Source organism: Azolla caroliniana, unplaced genomic scaffold, assembly GCF_043228905.1.
Source record: "Azolla caroliniana isolate FFs.n. ecotype wild unplaced genomic scaffold, voAzoCaro1.0.p SCAF_41, whole genome shotgun sequence".
Classification (NCBI taxonomy): Eukaryota; Viridiplantae; Streptophyta; class Polypodiopsida; order Salviniales; family Salviniaceae; genus Azolla; species Azolla caroliniana.
Window position 1 is genome coordinate 211,596 of NW_028230476.1, and position 18,479 is coordinate 230,074.

Here is an 18,479-nt window from a genome sequence, read left to right on the forward strand (position 1 = left end):
TTGTGGCATCCGGCCAGGAACATCTAGTCTGCCGACTCAGGAAGAGTTTATACGGCCTGAAACAAGCACCCCGACAGTGGTACAAGAAGTTTGACGACTTCATCCAGTCGGTTGGCTTCTCCAAGAGCGATGAGGACCACTGTCTCTTCACCAAAACAGCTCAAGATGGGTCTCCCGTCTTCCTCATCATTTACGTGGACGACATGCTACTCTCCAGACGACATGCCAGAGAGGTCACCAAACTCGTTCGGAAACTATGGTTGAAGTTTGCCATGAAGGACCTCGGTTCGGCAAGACACATACTTGGTATGAAGATTAGTCGGCATCGCGATAAACGACAACTTTTCTTGTCTCAAACCGACTACATCGGACGTGTCTTGGAACGCTTCAACATGCACTCAGCCAAGTCTGCTTCGACCCCACTCCCCATCGGACGTGTCTTGGATCGCAGAAGACTATTAGGTTGGTCACCTTCTAAGCATCCACATTGGTTGGATTGTGCCGGATATTCGTCCAAAGCACCCAATGGCCCAAGTGTCGAATACGAGTGTATAATGGCCGTATTCACGCTGTCCCTTTGGACAGCCCAAGTTTGGGCTATTTCTGTAAATAGCATAAAGGGCAGTTGCCCTAGGATAGTCACTATATAAAGTGACTTTGTAACCTTTAGTAGGTTGTTGGTTATCATTTGTAACTGTTGCTATTAAGAAATAAAACGTTTCTTTGTGCCTATCTCTCTCTCTCTCTTTCTCTGTGTGTATCTTGTTCATTCTCATACACAGGTTCTTCAACATCACGGATGTTGTTTGTTCTTCCGCTCTGACGACCTTGTCCCCAACACCAAGTGCAATGTGGGTATGAAGATATAATCTCGCCCAGGCACACAACCGAGGATGTCATCCACCTTGGAGCTTTGCTAACGTATTACCAGAGTTAGTGTACAAAACAATATTATTGTTTTCAAAACTCAAAGGCGTACCTAGCTACGTATTCCTAGTTGTCCTGTCCCATGATCTTGTGGCTTTCCTAAACCCAATGTGTACAGTTCCAACATCTGGTGCTTCCTCATCAAGATATGATGTAATCTCCTGACATTGGGTTGGGTACACCTCTTTCCATGTGACTTGGATTTTCTTGGTTTCGTTGGCGTCGATTCATAAAGTTGGTTATGTCCATAATTGGTTGATAAACCACCACCATCTTCTAATATCACAATCCCTTCTTCTTACATTGCAATACCGAAGTTTGGAATCAACATATTTGTACAATCATACATTTTAAATGTCACCAATCTTTGAAGTTTCATACTTACATAAGATTCAGTCGCCACAACAACCTTTAACTTGAACTTTTCCATATGTTGGTCCTTTGTTGAGTCGTATATTGCCATCTCGTGAGCCATGAATTTGGCACGAATTCTAACTCTGTGCAGGTTCGGAGTTCTTTCTAATTAGCATGGAACTAGTTCACCACTCTCATCTTTAGCTTTCTCATGTATGATTGACGAGATCTAATTTATTTTACCTCGGGATCCAAAAAATGCCAAATTGAATGTTATCTTTTGTAGTTGTTGAAGAATGATGTGCCACGGTCTGCTCTTTCTAGGAGTCAATTGCTCCTCTTCTTCTATCTTCAATCTTCTTGGAAGCACTACATGAATTCCATATACCTTCCGCAAATGCAAGCCTCCATGTCAGATTTCTTCTTAAACCACCATTGTTCTTGCCATCATGACTCAAGCACTATACACATCTAAGATTTGATCCCCCCTAAATCTCGACCACACTTGAAGAACGAGAGTGGATCAAGTAAATCTAGTGTGACATACGCATTAGAATAAAGCAATACATACATAACTATTATAGGATTACAAGGATGTACATCAACTCATCTTTTCGAGGTGCATCCAAATTTGATGTTTCATGTTTCGATATGGGTTCAGCTGATTAATCTCTCTCATTACCACTGCCATGTTGTTTTCAGCATCCATCTTGGCAGATAGTTGCTTATGGTACCCTCTTCTTATAAAAACATTGCAACCAAAACCAAAGTTAGCACACATCCATCACTATTGTTGAAAAATGAATCATGTCGTACCTCCCTTAATTAGGTCTTATTTCATCCCAATAAACATCAAACTCTTGGAACTCTTTGGACCTCGCAGCCATCTATAGAAGCAAGATAAAATGCAAATAATTATAATTTATGATCTTCAAAAACCACAAGAATCTAAACCCTAATACTAGATTCAGAAACATGCATCCATATTCAGAAACATTTGGATTACACTCTCTTACAATGTAGGTATATTCTGAATTCATGCCAGTTTTCAAAATGTAACATACAGACATTCAAAAATCATCCAATGCACGCAGACCATTTTCAAGAATATTTTAACATTTTAGCAAACAAACCTTTTGAAGCAAACAAAAGTGGCAATGCAATAGCAAACCAATAAAATACATACATGACAAGTAAGCAAGACGCAATGCAAATGCAGATGCAAGTCCAAGTGGTTGGTAGGTGCAAGTCATTGGCAGGTGACATACATACACACACACACACACACACACACACACACACACACACACACACACACATACATACATACATACATACATACATACATGCATGCATGCATGCATACATACATACATACATACATACATACATGCATGCATGCATGCATGCACATACACATACACATGCACATGCACATGCACAACACGTACACATAGAGACACATGAACATACATGCACACGTGCAAGCATGCATACATAGAAGTACACACACATACATGGACACCCACATAAAATCCCCCTACCCTAATTGTGGTGCATTTGCCTTGTTACACTGCCTATATTTGACCATCTAACAAAACATTTTCTTCTTAAGCATATATGGTGACTACAACTACCATACATTTCCCCTTCTTGAGTGATTAGCAATGAGGAAACCCTATCATGTGCTTCTCCACGTGATCCCACACTACACGCAACCTGCAACACAATCACATCGATACTTTGGTGTTGCCATCATACATGGCCTTATCACTAACTTCTCCACACAATCCCAAGTGTGACTTTGGCACACATACTCTGCTCCTAGCTTGTCAACATTACCTAACTTCAATCTTGTAACCAACTACACTTATTAGACAAGTAGTCATTGATGTTGACATCAAAGTTGTCTTCAACTTCCTCACTTTACTCTAGGAAGTAGAGAATTTGGATATTATGTGAATGCAATTAAATTGAACTCTTCAGTTTAGGTGCATGAGTCATAAAGTGTGGCAAAGGCGTTAGAGATTCAATCAAATATAAGCATGAAAATAAGGAAATAGATAAGAGAAGAAAGTGACAAAGAGAAAACGAAAGGTGTTGATCCACCCGATCACCCTTAAGCAAAGGGATTAGGACAAACCTGAGCCTTGAAGGACATCTCATACCACCACTATGGCTTCGATTCATACTTAGTACTAGTGCGCACTCACCACAAAATCACAATCTTGATGTAGTCGAATAATCCCCAATAAGGACAGTGGGGCCTCATATTTATAGCCAAACTCAAGGCCCTCGTGCAAGTTCACACTTGGCCCTTAAGGGTTGTCCCAATCCCTAGGATTAAAAGTAATCCTCCCTTGTTTACATTTTCAATTAACCCTCACATTCTTATCCTCATGTGTAGAAAACTTCTATACAAACTACCACGGGATAAGTTATGGTTATGCCCATAACAAAAAGGGACTTTCTTGCCTTAAACCACATCAACTGCACAAAACAAAGGGAATGGAAACCAAGAAATGATGACTCAATACTTAAGGATTGATCAACCAAGAACATTCTTCTTTTGTAAAGGGAACATCTTGAGATAATTCCACGAGCGAGAGATTCAATTGGTCTATAGGCATAAGCTTGAATGTTACCCTTACCATTGATGGGTTCAATCAAGGCATTTACAACATGACCTAAGAAAGAGTCACCAACTAGTGTTTGGGCAACCTTTCCCCTCACACCTAAGGGGCATCACGGGTAATGGAAGTGGGCCTATTCATTTCCATTTTATGAGGAGGCAAAGTTTACTTGTCCTAAACACCAAATACATTCATTGGCCCTTAAAACTCAAGGTAGTACTAACACATGTATGAGGTCAAACATATCAATGGGTGGCAACTTCATGTCATATATTCCCCTTTATGTACTTAAGTACACGAAGGTCTAGTGTATGTGGATTTAGTAATAAACGTCTAACTAATAATTATGGTACCATTAGTGTTCATTACGTATCTCACCTTGCTTGAAACTATTGGATTTTCAAGCTCGTCATCAACTCGTTTTATTAGCCAAATTCATAGCAATTTCTACATAATGTTGCATGCACATGAGTGGGACTCATGTACATTTATACAAGGTCAACAAGTATGCATAGTTGCAACACTTGGCATACATACATACGATACTAGCAATTGTGCTAAAATTCAAGAAAAGATTGCAATTATATTAACCCATATGTGAGGGACACTGATGATAGGTTCCTACTTTACGTAATATCTAATAGCAATACCATAATAAAATTTGGTGGTTACTACATATATTTTGTACACTGGTTTCAAAAGTTTGCACTTTGATTGATAAGGAGGATGTTCACCCTCTTATATCACATGCTCATAGACATATAACTCATCGATTGATCATGCGTGCTCTAAAAGTGATAGTTTGACAACCATTGCCTATGTATACAATCAAGTTGTCAATCCAAAGTTCCTATAGCTCCAACAATTGTAAGGTATCGTGGGACGAATATTGGTGGGAGTATCAACACTTTCCCATTGTTTCTTCACATAATAGCAACATAAATATCAATATCCTTATGAGTTATGATTTTCTTCTCATGGAATTAATCTCTCAAGTTATGTTGCAATCAAAATATTTTCTATGGAATTGATTCAAATGTATGCTTTTGAGCATTACTCACAAGATTACAAGACAATTGTACATATTAACATTTGCATCGAGTGCACAAACTTGGAAAGAAAATTTCATTGCATGCCAAGAATTTACAAACATTGTAAAAATGCAAGTTATGATTGTGAGTGAGATATGGTATGTATGTATAAACTAGCACATAATGGGGAGTATAAAATATGATGGAGTTCAATCTCTTTGAGTTATGGTCAAATAATGGTTGTCTAGTTGTAATTTGCATAGAATGCACACGCAACTGTTTACACATGTTTTCTAAGTTTTAGCCAATAAAGCATTATACTTCTAGTAAGTGTGATTCCTCAACACATTAGCCCACGGTTTACTCCAACCTAAGTCGTTCTTATATACAATCTTGTAATAGCTATGGATGTTGGTATGATTTATTCTCATGGTTATCACATCATCTCAACCAAAATGAGTCAAACCTAGAGGCATAGATGCATCATTTTGTGGTTGAAATATTTCTTTAATGCGTCTAATCCTTGCATTTGTCTTTCCAAAAAAAAACTAGAAATTGTTTCCAATATGATTGAGATAATTGTATATAAAACTTGATGTTTGCTCAACAAGATTGATTCGCATAGTTGATGTGTTGCGGTATGAACCTTTAGTTATATGTGAACCCCCACTAAAAATGCCTATATATTGTCTATATTGTTCAAAGCCTCGTCTAAATGAATGCAATTTTCTCAAATTTATGCACCACACTCAATTTACTCCCTTTTCACTATCTTTTTTGACATTACATGCACTAGTAACGTTCGATTCACATGAGCCTCTATAATAGATGTATCTCACTTCAAGGAGTACATCATATACATATCTCACATCCTTATCAAAGTGTAGTAGTTCATTTGTGTATATTGGTCTTATTTCTGTAACCTCTTAATGAGTTGTTTGTCAATTCCTTTGAGGTCCATATTTCAATCTACCAAATTAATCATCCACATCTCTCATGAATGGTGTTAGGACCCCATGTAGTTTACAGTGTGGATGCCTCTTAACTGCCATTATCGACAAACCTCTCGTTTTCCCCATATTATGTGCCCTCTATCACATGAATGAATGAGCGTAAAGGAGCCATAGGATATCTTCTTGGATAATGAGAACATTCATTTAGATAATGGTTTACCCAACACCATGAAACAAGAAATTGACACAAATGTATGCATCATGATCACATCATTCAATTGGTATATGCACAAGGGGACCACATTATATGAAGGGTGCTTCAATTCAACAATAAAAGGTCACTGGATCTTCAAATTGCTAAATGCCTGATATTTTGAAAATGTTTTGTATACGTCTCACTAAATTCATCTATCTAAGCACTTTCTATCCAAGGATCAACTTGCATAAGTACACTCTTTCTTGATAAAGGTAAAAGGGTAGAATGTGATGGAAATATATAAAACTTTGTGCGCTTAGGATAATATAACAAATTCATCAAGTATGAGGTTTGGCCAAAGTAGTCCCAGTTCTACATTTCCCTGCAATTTATTTATGGAAAGGTAGAAGGTGGAAGTTTTGCCTGCTGCCCAATGAATATACAAGATTGTGATACATTTACATTAGATGGTACTCACGTTTTGAAGTGTTAAGTTCAAGGTATTGGGGATGAGGCTCTATCAATATTGAATACCCTCAACTTTAAATGAACATCATTTGAAACATAGTTGGGAGTACATAAGTATTAAAAGGACTTAAACAATTAAATTGCTCTATTAAATTGCTCTAAAGAGGGGATGCTTACCGCGGACCGCAGACCGTTATAATGAATATCAATATCCACACCTCCAGCTATCATTGTGACAATAAATGTTACATTTATCGTCTCGAGATGGATATGTGTTCACACATTCAAAAACTGCAATTCCAATTGCATTTCATGTTTGTAAAGGGCATGCCTTTTGAGAAGTAATCATACATCATGATCTTCTTTTTTTGTTCCCATTCTAATGTCTTATGCTTTCCCTTTGAGAAGGACCAAACATCAAGTTTGCAAAGGGTTTAGCTTATGAGTAATTGTAATTTGTAAGGCATGTTTACATTTTCGTTTCCTTCCAAATGCATCAAAGTAGCAACCTAGGTTGCTCGCATCAATGATCTTCCAACATCATTATACACTCTGATAAACTAACTATTGCTCGTTTTTGGCCCTTTGAATATACGTGGGTACGTTGGTCACATTCAATCTATCACGGGAAATACGAGGGTGTACATAAGTTTGTGCACCCAAAAATGACAGGGAAAGGAAGCCATGCATGCGAGGCTCTTTGATAGCTTGTAATTCCCAATAGTTCCATGAGTGGCGATATCCTCAAAAGGGAGGCTTATAAAGTCTAACTCTATTAATACAACAAACTTGTATTCCAGGTTCTTTGCAGAAATAAAATTTCTTTTTCTTTTTCGGTTCAATAAAAGGGATGAAGATCAATTATATTACAAGAGGTGCACATAAAAGTGGCTTACATCAAAACATCCATGTGGTGCATAATTATGATCAGCTTTGTTGTTCATATAAAATATTGTCTAGCCGTCAATGCCCATTTTGCTTTCTTGTTCGTGGGGGGGCTTTGTAGATATATTATATCGTTGACGACAACTATACATTCAATGACATTGTGATTTTGGATCTTTCAATTGTCTTACGGCGAACCATAAAAGAGAATAGACATTTTTTCCGGATGAAGTTCTAGGATATGGTCAACTTTCTTGTGTGTGCCCTACTAATTACAAAGTTAGAGGGAAATTTTAGGGGTATTTTTTTAACTTATAGACCTTTAAAATTAGCCACATAAACCAAAACCGTTAAATATATACATAAACCAAAAAACCGTGAAATTGAAAACCAACCCGAACCGAAACTAGACCTTTAAATAGCATTTGAAACTAAACCTAACCATGTATTTATATTTGAGCCATGCATGCGAGGCTCTTTGATAGCTTGTAATTCCCAATAGTTCCATGAGTGGCGATATCCTCAAAAGGGAGGCTTATAAAGTCTAACTCTATTAATACAACAAACTTGTATTCCAGGTTCTTTGCAGAAATAAAATTTCTTTTTCTTTTTCGGTTCAATAAAAGGGATGAAGATCAATTATATTACAAGAGGTGCACATAAAAGTGGCTTACATCAAAACATCCATGTGGTGCATAATTATGATCAGCTTTGTTGTTCATATAAAATATTGTCTAGCCGTCAATGCCCATTTTGCTTTCTTGTTCGTGGGGGGGCTTTGTAGATATATTATATCGTTGACGACAACTATACATTCAATGACATTGTGATTTTGGATCTTTCAATTGTCTTACGGCGAACCATAAAAGAGAATAGACATTTTTTCCGGATGAAGTTCTAGGATATGGTCAACTTTCTTTGATAGCTTGTAATTCCCAATAGTTCCATGAGTGGCGATATCCTCAAAAGGGAGGCTTATAAAGTCTAACTCTATTAATACAACAAACTTGTATTCCAGGTTCTTTGCAGAAATAAAATTTCTTTTTCTTTTTCGGTTCAATAAAAGGGATGAAGATCAATTATATTACAAGAGGTGCACATAAAAGTGGCTTACATCAAAACATCCATGTGGTGCATAATTATGATCAGCTTTGTTGTTCATATAAAATATTGTCTAGCCGTCAATGCCCATTTTGCTTTCTTGTTCGTGGGGGGGCTTTGTAGATATATTATATCGTTGACGACAACTATACATTCAATGACATTGTGATTTTGGATCTTTCAATTGTCTTACGGCGAACCATAAAAGAGAATAGACATTTTTTCCGGATGAAGTTCTAGGATATGGTCAACTTTCTTGTGTGTGCCCTACTAATTACAAAGTTAGAGGGAAATTTTAGGGGTATTTTTTTAACTTATAGACCTTTAAAATTAGCCACATAAACCAAAACCGTTAAATATATACATAAACCAAAAAACCGTGAAATTGAAAACCAACCCGAACCGAAACTAGACCTTTAAATAGCATTTGAAACTAAACCTAACCATGTATTTATATTTGAACCGATAACCTGTTAAAGGTTTAAGTTCGAGCTGAAATTGGGCCCATGGCTACATGCAATGCACAAAAAGGGTAAGGTTAAAAACTTAAAGGGCAAGGGGCTTCCGTCACATGCGGGGGAAGTATATACAAAGATGCAACAAAGGGGTAGGGAGGACATGGGTATGCCAATGATACTCAAGGATCACAAACGTTTAATGATGCTTATGATGTTGGGCTTTGGATGATATAAGCTAAGTATTTCAACGTGACAATGCAGAGCAGGGGGTCCGAGGATGAATTAACTAATAACGACAACAATGAGAACAGTTCATGCACGATAACGATAAACAATACTGACATGTCGTACAAGCAACCAACCCAAAGCAAGAAGCCAATTCATTTCGCAGGGGGTCATGGCCACTTTGTCACAGTCTGTCTGGTAAAGTAAAGAACATCCCGTTTCTTTGCTTTTTTCCCGTTCATTTCCATTTCGCTCGATCAAAACAGTGGTGCTCAAACATAACGAACGACGGCGGGCCTAGGGTAAACAACTGTAGGGTGGTGGTTGTTACCCCATGTTTGTGTGGGCTTAGGGAGACGACGTATGCAGAGACATTGGCACCAAGGGGCAAACGAGATCATTGAAGGATGGATACAAGATACATACATACATACATCACATACATACATACATACATACATACATCACATACATACATACATACATACATCACATACATACATACATACATACATCACATACATACATACATACATACATACATCACATACATACATACATACATACATACATAACATACATACATAACAACCTACCCCCCACCAAAGTAATAATGCAAAACACAAGCAAATAATGAGTTGTGGTTATTTAGGGGAGTCCAAGAGCAATCAATGAATGAATATATGCTTCACACACACACACACACACACACACACACACACACACACACACACACACTCTCTCTCTCTCTCTCTCTCCTCTCTCACACACACTCTCTGTCTCTTCTCTCTCTCTCTCTCTCACACACACACACTCTCTTCTCTCTCACACACACACTCTCTCTCTCTCTATCACTCTCTCTATCACTCTCTCTCTCTCTCTCTCTCTCTCTTAAACACACACACAACACACATTCAATTCCTATTCTTCCCCCTTTTTCTTCCATCCTCACAGAGAGAGAGAGAGACACACACACACACACAAAGAAAGAGGCCTTCTTCCTCTGTTCCCCAAAACCCTAATTCCACCCTTTCCTTTCATGCTCCAAAACCCTAATCCTACCCTAAACCCTCCATGCTCCCCAAACCCTAATTCTAGCTTCTCTTTGATTTCTCTTTCTTCTAACTGCCCAAAACCCTGATTTTGCCATGCCCTTCTGATCATCATCATCATCATCATCATCATCATCATCATCATCATCATCATCATCATCATCATACATAATGGGCACATCGCCATCGCCATCGCCATCGCCATCGCCATCGCCATCGCCATCATCTTCATCGTCGACGTCGCAATCATCACCATCACCATCTCCATCTCCATCTCCGTCAACATCTCCATCAACATCTCCATCGCTCTCCCCGTCACCGTCTCCATCACTACCACCATCTTCTTCATCACCAGATCAGAGCTTCTACGACAGCTTTCTGCAGTACGCCATTGTTTCTAGCTTTGCCCTAGCCCTCTGCACCGGCTTATTCACATGGTCACTCAAGCGTATGATCATCGTGTATTGTGTCGGTGTCTTCCTCACCATGCTTGTTGTTGTCCCTGATTGGGAGTTCTTCACGAAGCGCCATTTCTCTGAGTGGATCGAACCCATGGCGTCTGATGCAGAAAGCAAAAAGCTTCAGAAAGCCAGGTTTCCCATCCTGAAGAAGACGGCCAAGTATGCCAAGAGGTACATCCGCTCTCTAGAATCACATGCTCTCTCTAGAAAGTGGTCTCATTATTTATGTGTAATGCCTGATTTCTTCCAGGGTTTCTCTCTGCATCTTTTCCTGTTGTGCCATTCGAATGCATTTGGGCTATATGTACATACTCTCTCTAGGATAACATACTCTCTCTAGGATACCATACTCTCACTAGGCACTGGACTCTGTGTTTATGGTCATCTCTGGTCTTCTTTTGATTTGCTGCACGTTCTCATGTTTGTGTCCTTTGAATTTCTGTCATTTGGGCACATGGCACATACACTCTTCAGAAATGGTCTTACCTTTTCATAGCCAGGCCTGCTTCTGATGATCGTGGATGCCATTGCTTATGTTTTTCTTCTTTTTCTTGATTCATTTTGAATGCATTCTTGCCTGTACCCTGTACGTAAATCTCTTCTAGAAATGGCATGTAACCCTGTCTAAAATAAACTGTACAGGCTCTCTTTATAGAAAATGTCTCTTGATTCATGGCCTTGTCTGATTCCTATAGCAGGCATCGATATTGAATAATGGAAGACTCTAAATAACTATCTGCAGGATCCTCAAAACCCAACCATGAACATCATAACCTCAAAACAACTTAGAAATATATGCTAGATGGGAGCTATACAGCTTATTTGCAATATTATTGCTGAATTCCTTGATTCTCTCTTAATCATTAGAATTCCTTGATTCTCTCTTAGTTGCTGCTCCAATATATTATTAAGTTTCCCTAATTCATATTTGTCTGTCTGCGTGTGTTTCTCGTTTGCAGGGAGGACATTCATCCTTTCGGGATTCTCATCTTCATTTTAAGCACTTCAACTTGTGCATATTACACATGGAAGTTTGTGATGTATTGAGATTGTAAACATTTCACGTATTGGTATGCCCTGTGATCGAACGAGATGTCCGCGGAGTGTTAAACTTTTTCTTTATGTTATGTGAATGATCGAAGTACGTTCTTCTGGATCCAATTCTAGTCACAGTTATGAATCAGCGAGCAACATCTACAAGACTCTGGTGATCCGAGGTTTGCGACATAAATTCAAAGGAAATGTTGGGGGAGCTGTAGTGTCAAAAATTTGGTCAATGCTTTCGATGATTCTGTTTTTTTCATCACGAGAATTGCATTTAATTCATCCAAACAAATTTATCTTGAGCACATACTTCTCTCTTCTGATTAGTATATTTGTCGATGCCATTTCTAAGTCACAAGATTTCATCAGTGTTAATTTGTGCTTTTTGTGATAGAATTGCAAACAGATTTGACATGATTTCTAGTAGTAATGGATTTTGTTAAAAAGCTAGAATTGCTGCAGATAGTTTCCCAAAATAATGGTAAGAAGTCAAAATTAAATGATGTTGACTTTGTATACAAAAGTAGTAGATGTCATATACAAAGGTTGTAGAGGGGATTGATGAAATACATTGAATGATCCTAATGACTAACTCCAAAAAAGTGAAATATCTTTTTACTTCTGGTTGGTGATCATATGTCGTATGTAGTAAGAGTTAATCGAGTACATGGTGTGATGGAACCGAATGAATAACTTGAGTGAAAGGAATTTGGAGCGTGTTTGTTTGTACATAATCATAGTAAAGGGAGAAAGACTTCAGAGATTAGTTGAATTTGTTTGAGAAAAAATGTGCAATGTTTGTGTTGATAAAGGTTGGAAAGCTTATGTTGACATAAAAGCAATCCATCCCATTATTGGATGCAAATGTCAAGATCAACTGAGTGTAAATAATAGAAGAACTACTTATCTATAGGTCTGCAATTAGTGCCTCACCTATAAATGGACGATTTGTTTGGATATATCAACATTGTGTAAAATCATCAAATGTGGGATAGAAAACTGAGAAAAAGAGTATTCTGGTGATTGGATTCAATATCATGATATTTTGAAGGGCAAGGGCTTTGTTTCTCATATTTCTCAAATGTTATATTTTTGTCAAACAGAACACTCAATTTGCGTACTTTAGAAGCATATGTTTTATTTGCTTTATGGTTGTAAGTACCCATTGCAAGTGACATGAGTAGTTTGAGCTCTCAAAAGAACCATTCAAAATCCAACCTCCCATTGAATGTGAATTAAGGCCGACCAATTGGGAATCTTACTGTATGATGGGCATCATAAAACACATTGTACATCATCATTCACTAAAACAACTAGCACCAGAAGAGACATTGCCTCTTTCAAACCATAAAAGCGGGTTTTCGAAGAGGAAATCCACACATAAGATGTGCACATGAGTCATTGGTTGGTTAGGACTTCAAGCCTATGGATACAAACTTGTGAAACCTCATTAAAGAGGCAAGAGTCACACCCGAACTTTAAATAGAGCTAGTAGGGCAGGTTGGTCAAACTTGTAGAGGTGTGAAGTTTAATGCATAGAAATGTTGGGTGTATTCTTGATTGATATATGGTAAGACAAGTTGTAACGGCTAAAGCTTGATGTAAACAAGTGTTTGGCATATTCCTCATCAATATTCGTTTGTGGTGTTTTTGCTTGCCATCAACTTCCAAATAGAGTAAATTTTCCAATCTATGATTACTTTTACTACAAGAGATACTTGAGTTCTTCGGAGATTATATCTTGCATATTTGATTCATGGTGTCCTCGAACAAATCATTTTCTGATCATTGCATCAACAAATTCTAGAGAAATTATGCATTGTTTCCAACAAAACAACATGCAGAATTTTCCAAGCTCCCAGTAATTATTGCATACCCAGTATGTTGATTCAAAAAACGATTCAGAGATTTTTACCATCAGTAAGGAATCATTCTGCACAAACGAAAGATCATGGAAAATATCATACTATTGTGGTGACATGGAAGATAAAAACGAGGTAAGTGTGAGACACGTTTCCAAGCGGCACTCCTGGCACTCCCTTTTGCATGAATTACAATATACTTGCAACAGTTTGAGCTGACTAACAAACATACCCACATAGCAACAATCAAGTTTTAAGTGACATTTACATTTGTGAACACAAGTAAAGGTAAAACTCTATACACAAAACCAGGTATTGCAACATTGTTTATAAGCAAGTAAGAAATTTTTAGTTCCAAATGATACAAGGCTTGATTTACTGGAAAGATGAAATTTTTATTTCCAAAGAAAGGCCTATGTATTTACTTCCAATAAAGGATATCTTCGGATTTTGATGAATCAAGGTAGTGTAACCATTGCAACAAAAAGTAAGCCATTGGTCTTGATCAAGGGTATTGGTATTTGTTCTCTGAATGCTCATCCAATTACATAAAGTGTCCTTGTTTGCAAAGAATACCAATCTCCAGTTTTGAATAAAGAATAGAATGAAGCTTGTGCACAATAAGCAAGATTGGACCAGTTTAGGTTACCAAGCACATCCTCATGTACTACGTGTGCATATGGATGCACATGCATACATCCAAGAACACAGTGAAAGAAAGACTGAAGAAAGAGAGGGTCCCTCTTCCTAGCCTTTAAAAACAACTTTTTTCTGAACTTTCACTCTCATCTTCAGGTTGCTGCAAACAGCAACTTGGGCCTCACAAAAACCAAAAACCAAAAACATGATGACGTTTTTTTTTACACTAAGATGTGCCTCAGAGAACTGTGAAACCAGCTTTTTCAAAATATCGTGCCATATCAGGTACTAGTGAGCTCCGTGTTGTAATTCCAACGCCTTCATAAGTCCATACATCCAAATTAGTGGTGCCTTTTATTGCTATTCCAAGCCATCCCATCCCTGAAATGGCAATATCAGTAGAACTCTTTTCAAATGAATCGCCGGTGATAGTTATGGGAGTTTGAACCCATGGTCCCAATTCATCTTGTCTTTCCTTGTCCAAAGGGGGCTGCAAAGGAGACAAATCCATTCAGTAAAATATGCCTAACAGAAAAATAATATGAATTTGATCCTCAAGGGTTTTTTCATCATGCAAGAATGTTGGTCTCTTTCATCATGGTTTGGTCGGCACGCAAAACTGTGGGTCTTTTTCTGAAGGGTTTTTTAAGTTATGCAAAAATGATGGCATGGAGAAAATTGAGCTCACCTGAAGACGGACACCAACGTGCTTCTCAAAGATGTCTTTTGCTTTTTGAATCTTTGAGAAATGGCAAGTTAAGAAGATTGATGCCCATATTGTAACATACATGCTGCTTGTAGATATATCTTTCACATCCAACCTCACAAGTCCACCCACGTGAATAGTATCACCAGCCTAATGACAGAAAAGAGAAAAGAAAACAAGAAAATGATTTTTCAGCCTATTTTTGTACACACAAAAAATGCATGTTTAACTGTTTTATCTGCTAGTAGAAGGCAACAGGATATACATGATACACTTTCCCTCAAATGCAATAAGTCCTCATACATGAACTCATTTAGTGAATAACCAGAACTGCCAATATCACATATATAACTTCTAGCCAAACTAATAATTCAAATTTTACAACATGATTGGCTACCTGGTCTACCTCTTCCATAACCTCTTCACAATTCTTACAAGATGAGGGATTAATCCTCATCTTTTATCTTTGTTTAACATTGGTTCTCAAATTTTCTAATAAGCCTAAACAAGTTTGTTTTTATCGAAGGATGAAAACATGCTTCAATTCACTTCAGCAGATACGATCAAAATAGTTTGGGTTTACAAAGTGCATGTGAAATTATTATTATGTTTTGGGGGGTTGGCGGGGAGGAGATATGAAAGAAGCATAATGAAAACAAGTAGATCACCAATGCACAAAACTACATAGACATTAAAAACAAACATAATCTAAACTAAACACCTCAACATAAATTTTATCATTCCCTTGAATGAAGTAACCTAAACGAAATGATCAGCACAGACTGTACATTTTTTGTCAACCTCATCGTAGCATGGACTAGATGCATATTTGGAAGAAAACGTGTTTCCTAACAGGTTCCTCCATCAGGAAAACGAACTCCCTTCCATTTATGGTGTCAGGGTCAGATGCATACTTCCTCCCATCAGCTAGAGATTGAGACTTGGGAGTTTTAGAAGCATACACCCTGCCTATAGAGCCGGAAACCAAATAATGCTACATTTGTAGCTACACAGCCTATGAAGAGATTTGATTGCATTTTCACTCCCCTTTCCAAGAGGGTTTTTGAACCCTTCAATTGAGTTATGATCACTCACGGATGCTTGAGCATTTAATGGAGGTTCTTTGACTTAGAGAGATTCCCATCTTTGGAGCTGGACTCGTCCACAGATGTTGTCAGGCAATTGTTATTTCTTGAGAGAGATTAGTGATGTCATCATCTTTAAGGTTAAGGTAATTTGATGTGATCAGGATCTTGGTATGTGAAACCACTATTGACTAAAAACGTTTGTCTTGTAGGCAGTTGAGTTGCCCTCAACAGCCTTGGTTAACCAGCTCTCTGCATTATAGGCGGCGATTGCATAGCCAATCTGGAGCAACATGTGTGCCATTGAGCACACTCAAATAGCCACCTTATAACAGAGGAAATTGAAGTCATTCTAGAGACAGTCATGCGGAAATCTTTGGCATAATTTCATGGTGGGTGTAACTTTTCGGTATTGTAGGTCACTTGGGCAGATCTCACTATGTGTACCATGTAATGTACTGTAATAACGTTTCTTTCTTGTTCTTGTCAATGGATAATTTGTCAGGTTGATGGAACTTATTGGTCTCATCAGTCATTTTGGCCTTTTCAAGACGTTTATATAACATTTCATTGCATTTCTCATGATAAGCAGATGATATCATTCTGGACTAGTAGTCACCAACAGGTCTCATGTGTCACCTTCTTGCTCTAAACAAGTTTGGAGTCAAAGCCTCACAAAAGCCAAGGACATGATATTTCACAGTTTTGTACCAGTCAGGTCTCTTCCATATTAACAGAAGAGAAGCAAAATATTGTGGATCCATATATATTTGTATTTCACATTTGCTACTATACCAACACAAATCACTATGTCATGTACCACAGCGATTCGATATAGATTCACAGATGTTGTTATGCTAGAGAGTGTCATATGACACATTTCCAAGATCATAGATCATATGTGTTGCCCAAAACTCTAGCCTTGATGTAAAATATATGTAGTATCAATTTGAGTGACTGGCCTCTTTGATCATACATGACCTCAGATTGAGAAACCACCAGTCATAATCCTCATAGAACATTCATACCTCCTAGCATACCTTAGTGCCATGTAACAGTGCACGTGGCTTTTGTTGCACATCGCATGCTAGGGAGGCTCTCATCTAGACGATCTACTTAGTCCAATAAGTCAGATCCATGGAGCCAAACATATTATCCCACAACCTTTGATGCATCATGATAGCTAGAATAGTCAAGAGACGGGGGAACATGGTTGTAGATATTCACTTGATTCACACATCTGTGTCTAATAAAGTAAGTGGAATACAATCATAAGGCACGATATATTGCTGCTCTAACATCACTGGGAGTTTTTTTCTTTTTTTCACAGAGATAAATTCTATTCTCCATCACGTTTCTGTAACCGAATCAATATTAAATTTCGGTATTCATTGTTTTTTCTAATCCATATGTTGGAAAGAAAAAGAAAGAAAGAAATTTCTAATTCTTCTAACTCTTCCCCATTTTCTTCTTAGTCTTCTTACTGAACTTAATTTTCATTTTCCATGGTTTTTCTAATCCATATTTTGGAAGAAAAAACAAAAGGAAAAAGAGTTTTCTTCATCTTCACATAGGCAAGTTCTCTTCTCCATCATGTTCCTGTATTTTGATTAATCTTAATTTCTACTTTCCATTGATTTCTCAGTCCATATTTTGCAAATAAAAAGAAAGAAAAGAAACTCAATTTGTTTTTCTAGTTCTTCTATTTTAGAGTTTTCATCTGTGTATTTTATTTAATTGTTAGGGTTTGTTATACTGAGGTTTGATGGCATTCTACTCATTCAGGCATTTTGGCCTTGCCTTTGTTGAGTTTTTGTAGTTGAGCAGAGTGATGTATTAGAGAAATTAAAACCGTGTTAGGGATGTCTTAAAAACAGTGGTTAGTTCATCCTAAAGGTCACTATTATCACACTTATATTACTAGATACTTATTAATGTCCCCTTCCTCTCTTGGAAATAGAAACATGCATATTCCAAATTTATAACTCCACACTTACGGTACCTATCACCTCTCCCAACATTAGTCCAAGTAACCATCGATGTCAAACCTGAGCGCTTATGTCGTTTACATCGGGAATCTTGCACTCATGTATTTATGAATTTAAACACATGTAATTACCACATCCTTGGGATAAATCTTTCAAGCGTCTCTCAAAAGAAAATATAATTGCTTGACAGATATCAGTTGCAATTCAGCAACCAGGGTGGATGTCTATATTCCAAGTAGCACGAGAAGAGTAAGCTGGAATGCCAGAAATACTAGCGGCGTTATAATTCTGGCAAATGAAATTTAATTAGGAAGGCCTTCATTTGGTGACATTAGAACACACTAAATAAGTATTGTTAACATAATAAATCTAGATTTAATAGCCAAAAAACCACTCCCAACACTTGAATAT

The 18,479-nt window shown here is 37.6% G+C and overlaps 2 protein-coding genes across 2 annotated transcripts; one reads left to right on the forward strand and one right to left on the reverse strand.

Moving 5' to 3' along the window:
- The first annotated feature begins 4,260 nt into the window (after positions 1-4,260).
- LOC147849516 (uncharacterized) lies at positions 4,261-12,167 on the forward strand. The gene is made up of 4 exons (XM_087337453.1): positions 4,261-4,425; positions 9,197-9,224; positions 10,393-10,915; positions 11,704-12,167. Exons 1-4 carry the CDS (start codon positions 4,261-4,263, stop codon positions 11,789-11,791), a joined length of 804 nt encoding a protein of 267 aa, XP_087193579.1. The 3' UTR covers positions 11,792-12,167.
- Positions 12,168-14,054: 1,887 nt separating this feature from the next.
- Positions 14,055-15,164, reverse strand: LOC147849517 (GTP-binding protein BRASSINAZOLE INSENSITIVE PALE GREEN 2, chloroplastic-like). Its single transcript, XM_087337452.1, has 2 exons — positions 14,978-15,164; positions 14,055-14,779 (listed from the first exon to the last, which is right to left on the reverse strand). The coding sequence occupies exons 1-2, from the start codon at positions 15,077-15,079 to the stop codon at positions 14,528-14,530; spliced, it is 354 nt and encodes a 117-aa protein (XP_087193578.1). The 5' UTR covers positions 15,080-15,164; the 3' UTR covers positions 14,055-14,527.
- Between the last annotated feature and the right edge of the window lie 3,315 nt (positions 15,165-18,479).

Bases quoted from the DNA above. Each gene is read 5' to 3' on its own strand.
- LOC147849516 (XM_087337453.1), top strand. From the start codon at position 4,261: ATGGTACCATTAGTGTTCATTACGTATCTCACCTTGCTTGAAACTATT. The intron at 9,225-10,392 runs GCTTTGGATGAT...TGCCCTTCTGAT, and splicing joins AATGATGCTTATGATGTTGG to CATCATCATCATCATCATCA. The intron at 10,916-11,703 runs GTACATCCGCTC...TCTCGTTTGCAG, and splicing joins ACGGCCAAGTATGCCAAGAG to GGAGGACATTCATCCTTTCG.
- LOC147849517 (XM_087337452.1), bottom strand. From the start codon at position 15,079: ATGTATGTTACAATATGGGCATCAATCTTCTTAACTTGCCATTTCTCA. The intron at 14,780-14,977 runs GTGAGCTCAATT...TCTCCTTTGCAG, and splicing joins ACGTTGGTGTCCGTCTTCAG to CCCCCTTTGGACAAGGAAAG.